The sequence below is a fragment of the Hemitrygon akajei genome, chromosome 9, assembly GCF_048418815.1.
Source record: "Hemitrygon akajei chromosome 9, sHemAka1.3, whole genome shotgun sequence".
Classification (NCBI taxonomy): domain Eukaryota; kingdom Metazoa; phylum Chordata; class Chondrichthyes; order Myliobatiformes; family Dasyatidae; genus Hemitrygon; species Hemitrygon akajei.
Window position 1 is genome coordinate 20,994,429 of NC_133132.1, and position 9,790 is coordinate 21,004,218.

General features: G+C 46.6%; 1 protein-coding gene across 1 annotated transcript; it reads right to left on the reverse strand.

The window, feature by feature from the left end:
- Positions 1-1,179: 1,179 nt before the first annotated feature.
- Positions 1,180-9,440, reverse strand: ddt (D-dopachrome tautomerase). The gene is made up of 3 exons (XM_073055586.1): positions 9,277-9,440; positions 6,605-6,780; positions 1,180-1,354 (listed from the first exon to the last, which is right to left on the reverse strand). The coding sequence occupies exons 1-3, from the start codon at positions 9,382-9,384 to the stop codon at positions 1,282-1,284; spliced, it is 357 nt and encodes a 118-aa protein (XP_072911687.1). The 5' UTR covers positions 9,385-9,440; the 3' UTR covers positions 1,180-1,281.
- Positions 9,441-9,790: the final 350 nt, after the last annotated feature.

Below are 9,790 nucleotides of genomic sequence, written 5' to 3' on the forward strand. Positions count from 1 at the left end.
CCATGCACGTCCATCAGTGTGGTCGCATGAAACACTCAGAAAAAGGAAAAATCGCTCGCGGGCCAGATAAGCACAGTATCCCAATATTTGTTCGCTGGCTGGTCAAAATACCTTCGCAAGCCGGATGTGGTTGCCTACCCCTGAGCTAGAGGGTGGTGAATTTGTGGAATTTCTTACCACAGGCCAATGGGTGTATTTAAGACAGAGCTTGATAGGTTCTTGATTGGACACAGCATCAAAGGTTCTGGGGAGAAAGACGGGGAGTGGGGCTGAGGAGAGGGAAAAAGGATCAGCTATGATTGAATGGCGAAGCAGACTTGATGGGCCAGATGGCCTAATTCTGCTCCTGTGTCTATGGTCTAAAGGCCTAAAGATGCTGCTATGTCTTCAGTGTGATTGCATCCAAGTGCTGGGTCCAGGACTGGTTATCCAATATGTTCGAGCCCAAAAATTGAGAGCTGCTGTCTCGCTCCAGTGCCGAGCCTCCGGGGTAGACTAGCGCATATTCACACTACCTCCCCTTTGAAAGGTCAACAATCAACTCTTTAGTTTTACTGATGTTGAGCCAGCACCACTCAACCAGGTGCCCTACATGGTAACTCCGAACCACCTGTGAATCAGCCAACACTGGTGTCATTGGCTCCTAGGTCCTCTAATCTCCGGGGCCCTACCGTGCACTGTGAAAGTCCTGCCTCGATCTGTCTGCCCAAAATGCAACATCCCACACTTATCAGAATTAAACTCCATTTGCCTTTTCACATCCCACTTGCCCAGCTGATAAAGATCTCTCAGTAAATCCTGATAACTATCTTCACTGTCTGTGATATCAGCTATTCTAGTGTCATCTGCAAACTTACTAACAACACCTTGTACATTCTCATCCAAATTACTGAGCCCACCACAACGCCCGAGGAACAACCTTCCACCAGTGACCTCTGCTTCCTACCATCAAGCCGATTAGCCAGCTCTTCCTCGATCATCATCAAAAATCTTACTCTGGCAAATGGAGTTTAATCCTGATTAGACAGACTACATCTACCTCATTGACTTTCTTCAAAAAACTCATGAGGCATGATCTCCCATGTTGTTTACTCACTGAACCAAATTTGTTACGAACATCTGGACAACCTAATTGCCGCTTTACCTCTCACCCTAGCACTCTGAATAAGTATCAGTCAGTTTGATATAATCAATGGAAATGTTTAATAATGATCCCTCTAACAGGTTTACAAATGGCTGGCGATTAAGGCCAACACACAAGGTTCTGAGTCCACTATTTGTCTACAGGAAGGTCATGACGGTACCATTTTTCCCAATTTGCCAGCTCTCCACTGGATAAAATCGAATCAGGATCCTGCAAAACAGAAGTTAAAAGTTCAAACAGCAGTAAATTACAATCTGCTTCTGAGTATTTCTGTTCAAAGTAACTTAGGTGGATTAATTAAGCGTGGTGGGCAGGCTACATCGGAAAGCTTCTTCAAACTTTATAAAGTTTGGAACAGTATTTCCAATATTCTTAATTACCAAAGCTTCTAATACCTACATGTTGTGACATTCAAATAAAGATGAGCGTCCGACAAGCAATCCCATAAACAGAAGCTGAATTGTAGCAGTGTTACTCGGATTACACATGGATGGTCGAAGTGGGCCAAAAGGATCTGCCTCGGGTCAGCAGTGACTCTCCGTAAACAACAGATTCACATTTATTTGGCAATTATCACGTGAACACGGAAACTTTTTCATTAAGAACCAACACGCGCGAGGATGCTCCATACGCTGCATACTCCAGTGCCCACAATGCCCAGCAGAACAACAGAACACAACAAAATCATCCCCTTTCCTCCCTCCACCTACACACGGACAGTCCTCCAACTCCTGGGCAAGCACCCAGCTTCAGCCGTCGGGTTATGACTTCCAGATTTCCGATCGACCTTCAGGCTCAAAGCACCAGCAGAGTATCGGGTGACAGAGTCCAATCACCAGGCTCGGGGTCGAGAGTAGCAGCCCAACGACGACGCTGATTCTGCTCCCTCATGAGTGACCAACGTGGGAGATCATGCCTCATGAGTGACCATAAGAAATAGGAGCAGTGAAAGGCACATTGAGTCTGCTCACACTTCCTCCTCAACCCTATTCTCCTGCCTTATCCTCATAACCTTTCATACCCTGACTTAGCAAGAATATATCAACCTCTGTCTCAAATCCACCCGGCTGTGGCAACGAATTCCAGAATCACCTCCTTCTAACTAAATAAATTCCTCCTCATCTCCATTCTAAATGGACCTCCTTCTATTCTGAGCCTGCGCCCTCTGATCCTAGACTCCCCCACTATAGGAAACGTCCTCTCCACATGCTCACAATCTAGACCTTTCAAGATTCTCTAAGTTTCAATGAGATCCCTACTGACTCTTCTAAACTCCAGTGAGAAGAGGCCCAGAGCCATCAAACGCTCCTCCCACATTTCATACCCCTCCATTCCTGGAATCATTCTCAGGACCCTCTCCAATGCCAGCACATCATTTCCTGGATAAGGAGCCCAAATCTGCTCACAATCCTCCAGGTGAAGCCCGACCGATCCCTTGTAAAGCCTCAACATTACACTGACGAGGGCATCTGGAAATCTGAGCAACAACACACAAAATGCTGGAGGAGCTCAGCAGGCCAGGCAGCATCGAGGAAAAGAGCGAAGAGTCCACACTTCAGACCGAGGCCCTTCATCGGGATTGACAAAAACGGAGGGAGGTGGGTGGAGGGGAGGAAGTACAAGGTGATAGGTGAAAGCAGGAGAGGGGGTGGGGTGAAGTGATCGTAAGGCACAGGAGCAGAATTAGGCCACTCAGCCCATCGAGTCCACTCCGCCATTTCATCATGGCTGATCTCGGAACCCATTCAACCCCATACAGCTGCCCTCTCAAAATATCCCTTGATGCCCCGACCAATCAGGAATCTATCAGCTTCCACCATGGCCTCCACCGCAGTCTGTGGCAGAGAATTCCACAGATTCTTTGGCTCTTCGGCTAAAAAATTCCTCTTCAGCTCTGTTCTAAAAGGTCGCTCTTCAATGTTTAAGTCCCGCTGCAACAGGCAGTGCTTCCTCAGCATGACCTACCTCACCACCTGTCGTCATATCAACCACAAACTTTGCTACAAAGCCATCAATTCCGTTATCTAAATCACTGACAAACAATGGGGAAAGTAGCGGTCCCAATACTGTTGGTCACTGTCAGCCAACCAGAAACGGCCCCTTTTATTCCCACTTGCTGCCTCCTGCCTGTCAGCCATTCCCCTATCCATGCCAGTATCTTTCCTGTAATGCTATAGGATTTTATCATTAAGCAGCCTCGTGTGTGGCACCTTCCGAAAATCCAAGTAAATGACATCCATTTTCCCTCCGTTGTCCACCCTGCTTGTTACTTCCCCGAAGAACTCGAACAGATTTGTCAGGCAAGATTTCCCTTCACAGAAACCATGCTGACTTTGACTTAATTTAATTTAATTAGTCTCCAAGTACCCTGAAACCTCGTCCTTAATGGATTCCAACATTTTCCTAATCACTGAGGTTAGGCTAACTGCTGTATAATATCCTCTCTTTTGTCTTCCTCCCTTCTTAATTTTCCAGTCCTCCGGGACCATGCCAGAATCAAGTGATTCAAGAAGGATCATGACCAATGCATCCGTTATCTCTTCAGCAACCTCTCTCAGGACTCTGGGATGAGGTCCATCTGGTCCAGCTGACTTATCCACTGTGAGACATTTCAGTTTGCCTGGCACTTAATAATAGCAATGGCACTCACTCCTACTCCCCGACACTCATGGACCCCTGGCATACAAGCTAGTGTCTTCCACAGTGAAGACTGATTCAAAGTACCCATTAAGTTCATCTGTCATTTCTTTGTCCCCCATTACTACTTCACCAGCATCATTTTCCAGTGGTCCAATATCAACTCGCTCCTCCCTCCTACTCTTTATGTTGTTACGTACCCGTGACACGTGACAGTGGTACCCTTGTCACGTGACTGGGGTTGAAGCTATACTGGACTTGAGGTAATGGTCTTGTGATGGTGGAGTGATGTCATTTTCCCGCCAGTAGAGGTCATGTGACAGGTTTTTTTTACAGGGTATAAAAGGAGGACCCCTCCCTGTGAGGAGAGGCAGTTCGTGGCTGGATTTGCCATGTTGACTTCATGCCACTGCGTGATTTAATGTTATGACGCAGTTTAGTTGAAAGATGAAGTTTTATCTAATGCCTGAAGTTTAAAAGGTCATTGCCAGCAGTTTCTTTACAATACTGCTAGTTGAGAATCAGTGGAGAGTGAAGATCGGAGTTCGGGAGTTAAAAGATCGAGGAGAATCGATTTCGATGGTGAAACAGGTTCGACCTGGTTTGATCCTTATTCGGAAGGAATTCGTTGACTGTTCTCGTGTTAATCCCTGTGAAATAGCAGAAAGGATTGGGAACAGTTTTGTAAAGGAAAGGTCAGTGCCTTTAAGCCGTTTCAATTCCATCTTCGTGGGAAAAAGTTCGATCTTGGGAACCGAAGCAACACGACGTTAAAGAGAATTTAAATCGTCTTAAAAAGTCTCTCCCTTAAATGGACTGTAAGATTTTGAACTTTTGCAATACTACTTTGAAGAACTGTTTTTGCAACATCGCTTTAAGAACTGTTTAAACTTCATTGCTTTAAGAACTATTTAAGCTGCCGCACAGCAGCTGATTTCCGGTTACGTTAGTGATTTGTTTACTTTTGGGGGGGTTTGTTTTCAGTGTTTAATAAATGTGTTATTTGTTGTAAAAACCCCTGCCTAACTCATATATTTATTGTTGCTTGAATCCGTAACAATGTAACCGGAAAAACTTTTAGTATCCTGCTTTATATTATTGACTAGTCTGACCTCATATCCCATGGAAGAAAGGGAAGGGTTAAGGAGGTGATGAGCAGGTAAGGGGATAGAGAGTGGGGGGGAAATGGCAATGGGGAATGGTGAAGGCAGCAGGGTGGGGGGGGGGTTCAAGAAATCAATGTTCATGCTGTCAGGATGGAGGCTAATCAGATGGAATACTAGTTACTGTTCCTCCAACCTGAGTGTGGCCTCATTGTGACAGTAGACGAAGCCACATCGGAATGGGGATGTAAAGTAGAATTCAAATGGGTGGCCACCGGGAGATCCCGCTTTTCCTGATGGCTGGAACATAATTGCTCGGCAAAGTGGTCTCTCTGTCTGTGTCGGGTCTCACCAAAGAACAGGAGACCGAACACAGACTCACAGGTGAAGGGACACATTACCTGGAAGGACTGTTTCTCAATCTATCCTCACAAGATCTGCTCAGTAATCCAGGCAGCTCTCTAATCCTGGTCAATCTCCTCTGCAACCTCTCTAATCCAGGCAGCTCTCTAATCCTGGTCAATCTCCTCTGCAACCTCTCTAATCCAGGCAGCTCTCTAATCCTGGTCAATCTCCTCTGCAACCTCTCTAATCCAGGCAGCTCTCTAATCCTGGTCAATCTCCTCTGCAACCTCTCTAATCCAGGCAGCTCTCTAATCCTGGTCAATCTCCTCTGCAACCTCTCTAATCCAGGCAGCTCTCTAATCCTGGTCAATCTCCTCTGCAACCTCTCTAATCCAGGCAGCTCTCTAATCCTGGTCAATCTCCTCTGCAACCTCTCTAATCCTGGTCAATCTCCTCTGCAACCTCTCTAATCCAGGCAGCTCTCTAATCCTGGTCAATCTCCTCTGCAACCTCTCTAATCCAGGCAGCTCTCTAATCCTGGTCAATCTCCTCTGCAACCTCTCTAATCCTGGTCAATCTCCTCTGCAACCTCTCTAATCCAGGCAGCTCTCTAATCCTGGTCAATCTCCTCTGCAACCTCTCTAATCCTGGTCAATCTCCTCTGCAACCTCTCTAATCCTGGTCAATCTCCTCTGCAACCTGTCAAATCCAGGCAGCTCTCTAATCCTGGTCAATCTCCTCTGCAGCCTCTCTAATCCAGGCAACTCCCTAATCCTAGTAAATCTCCTCTGCACCCTCTCTAAAGCTTCCACATCCTTCCTATAATGAGGCAACCAGAGATGAGCACAAACCCAAACTCCAAATGTGGTCTAAATGGTGTTTTCCTCGCGGCTGCAGACCGGTGTATGGGCTGCTGGACCTGTTTGTGACGAGAGATCTGGGCAGGTGCTGAGTATCTGAGACTAGAATCTGGACACAATTTTGAGACTGAGACAAGAACAGGGTTCTTGCGAGATGAGAACCGGATGAGACTAGATGAGAATCCAAGCTAAACAGAAATCCCAAACACAATCGCAGAATGAACCAAAGTTGAGCTGAGGATTGAACCCTGAACCTGAGTTCAGAGGCTCTTTAAAAATCTAAGTCTTGGCACCAAAGCATGGCTGCCAATTAGCAGAGTGGGCCAGAATCTTTAAAGGGACCGTGCTCTGAAGAATCGAAGCGTCTAAACCCCGGAAGCTGGCACGATCGGGTGTTTACATAACACTGTTTCTGTGCCATGGTACTCTATGACTCTCAGATTTATGGTTTAGGCAGAAGAGGAACTCGGAAGGGAGCAGACGGGCTGAAGGTCGTGTTTCTGTGCCGTGCTTACCTGTCTGCGGTTAAGCCCAGCTCCTTGGTGAGGAAGTCAAAGAACTTGCTGCTGTGCTCCCTGTTTTGCTCGGCAGTGCCCACCACCCCAATAGCAGACACGGTCAGCTGTGCACACGGTGTCATGCTCCCTCCAACTGACATCATCACGTTTGGCTTCACAGCGACATTGATTCTCTATAAAAACAAAACTTCCTTTTAGGAACACATACACAAAATAATGTACTAATATTAACGGCTACGAAAAAGCTTAATTCATTTTGAAGCACTGGGCAGCCTGTTAATATTCCAGCTGGAGAGGTTCAATGTGAAAAGGAGAAATGAAATAACAGTGGACAATGTCAAAAATAAAAGTTCAGTGGGTCTCTGCTCCTTCTTTCCCTCTAGACAATACTGTCCTTGCCTCATTGTGGCGTTGACCCCTGCCACAGCTCAAGGGTGGGTGCCTGGGCTGCAGATGGGCTCTGGCACAGTAAGAGTTAAGGACTGGGATCCTTGGCATCACGGGCTCTGTTCACTGACAGCATGGGGAGAGACAGAGCCTCTTGTCCTTTTACTCAAAAATGCCACTTAGATTATATAATGTTTCTGAATGTAGTTGTGTTATTCTTCCTGCCTCACTCCACACACTCTTTCCAATGAGTCGGTGTACAGGGAGAAGATAGAGAGGTAGAGAGTCTTGAAGTATCTTACCATGGCAACAAATTGCCTTCAACGTTCAGCAACACAGAAGAGTTGGTCATTGACTTCAGGTGGGGGAGTGATGCACATTCTCCTATTTACATCAACGGAGCTGGTCAAAATGGTTCAGAGCTTCAAGATCCTGGTGCGAACATGACCAGTCACCTGGCCTGGACCAGCCACGTAGACACGAGGACCGAGCAATCTGACTCGTATCTCTACTCCTGGAGGGTAAGGAAATTCAGCATGCCCCCGTCGACCCTCCCCAACGTTTACAGATGCATCAGAGAAAGCATCCTATTTGGTACAGCAATTGCTCTGCCTGTGACCACGAGAAGCTGCAGAGAGGTGTGGACCCACCTCAGCACTTCCCAGAAACCAGCTTCCTCTTCATGGAGCCTGTCTACACTTCTCACTGCCTCAGCTACCCCAGACATTCTCTCTTCTCAGCCCTCCTGTTGGGCAGCTTCTACCTGCTTTTGTAAAACAACTGCTTCTTCGGAACACTGGCTGTTTGTCAGTCTTCATTTATGTATAGTTCTCATAAACTCTATCTGACTTATTTATCTATTTTCCTCTTACTGCCTGCAAGAAAATGAATCGCAAGGTATTATATGGTACATGTACGTACTTTAATAAATTTACTTTGACAATTGAATGGTCTCCGGTATGATAGAATGGACTTTTGACCTCACAATCTACCTCGTCGTGCCTTTGAATCTTATCGTTTACCTGCAATTCCATTTTCTCTGTAACGGTAACATTTATTTTTGCACCTCAGTAATTTTTATATCTCACACTGTACCAACAAGCTGTCTGTGATAACGAAGCTGACTGTGGAGCCTCTCCCTGCTCTGGGGCAGAGCAAAGGCGCTCAGTGCAACATCGAATCACTGATCCATTTCCTGCGTCACACACGTATCAGCAACTTGCTGTGCTGAACTGGAGCAACGTGCAACAATCATACCCAAAAGGAATTCTCATACCCAAAAGGAATTCTCATACCCAAAAGGAATTCTCATACCCAAAAGGAATTCTCATACCCAAAAGGAATAAAGTTAGAAGTAGAGATATGGAATAAAATGTGCCCAAACACATAAATGCCAGCATGTATTTACAACGTAAACTGCTTTATAAATGTATTAAAATACTTACAGTGCAGTGGGGTGGGTATGGGGGCTAACTCAAATGGTTGATCAGATTAACCGCTTGGGGGAAAACATTTAATCCGGTGTGAAGTTTTCATTTTAATAGCACTTCAGATGAAACAATATCAGACAGGTCAGACCCTGATTCACATCTCTCCTTTTGGCCCCTTCCTAATCTGTGAGTAATCTCCATGTTGCAAACAGTCCTGCCTAAAGGTCTTGGCCAGAAACGTGGACTGTACACCATAGATGCTGCCTGGCCTGCTGAATTCCTCCAACATTTTGTGTGCTGCATGGATTTCCAGCTTCCGCAGATTTTCTCTTGTTTCTGCTGGGTTGGTACTGTAAACACGAGATTGGACATGGTTGACAGTACTGAGACAAAGACGCATCTATCGCTAGAACTACCTCCGGACCAGGCCTCTTCATTCAACAGGCAGACCTTACATTTCCAGAGGCAAGTCGCTTCTATGGCACTTTGTAAGAACTGCTGGAGGCTGCACTACCACTGTTCAAAGTTAACCAGCCAAATATTAACAGACTCACTGACTTTCACCCCCCTCTGAAAGCCTGTTAATTCTCTAGTTCTGACCAGAATTCTGCCTCGAAGCATTAAACAATAAAACCAATACAGTGTCTTTTGCGACCCAAGTACTTTTTGATGCAGGATCTTTGACCTGAAACGCTAATTTGGTTTCTCTTTCAGGAGATCCTGCCCGACTTGTTCAATGTTACTGCAGCAATGTCAGATTTCCTGCAGCCGAACAAGGGTCAAACTGCCCGCCGACCACTGTCCGCAACAGCCTACAAGGACGGGAGACTTGCTAAAACAACACCTCCCTACCTCCCGTGGCTTGCCGAGGATGTCGGCCGCCGCTCGGCACAGCCGCTCCACCAGCGCCTCGGTGAAGCAGTCGGCTGCCAGATTACTCTCCAGCTCCAGGAACGGCATCGCAATCGCAGAGCGCTGGTCCAACCGGAAACGGGGCAGCGTCAGGCGCCGGATAGCGGGGCGGAAGGGCGAGAGAGAGGGTCGCCCCGCTGCCGGGGTGCGGGGCGTGATTCCCCTCCCAGCTGTCAGTGTAGACCAGCAGGAATCAGAATCATTTGTCATGAAGTTTGTTGTTTTCAGACAGCAGTACAGTCCAAGACGTAAGAATTAAGTTACAAAAATACTGTAAAAGTTAATAATGAGGCAGTTCACGGACCGTTCAGAAATCTCTGATGCACCATCAATAACTCTCGGAGACAGGAAGTGAACGATAGGCTTTTATTAGCAGCTAAAAGGGAGCAGGACATCTGGGAGACTGAGGGAGGAGCAGTACTCCAATCACCTTTATCCAGGGGTCTGTGGGAGG

Excerpts from the sequence above, each read along its gene's own strand:
- ddt (XM_073055586.1), bottom strand. The coding sequence starts at position 9,384 with ATGCCGTTCCTGGAGCTGGAGAGTAATCTGGCAGCCGACTGCTTCACC. Across the intron at positions 6,781-9,276 it reads TCCTCGGCAAGCCACGGGAG|AGAATCAATGTCGCTGTGAA; the intron begins GTAGGGAGGTGT and ends TTGTTTTTATAG. Across the intron at positions 1,355-6,604 it reads CTGGGCTTAACCGCAGACAG|GATCCTGATTCGATTTTATC; the intron begins GTAAGCACGGCA and ends TCTGTTTTGCAG.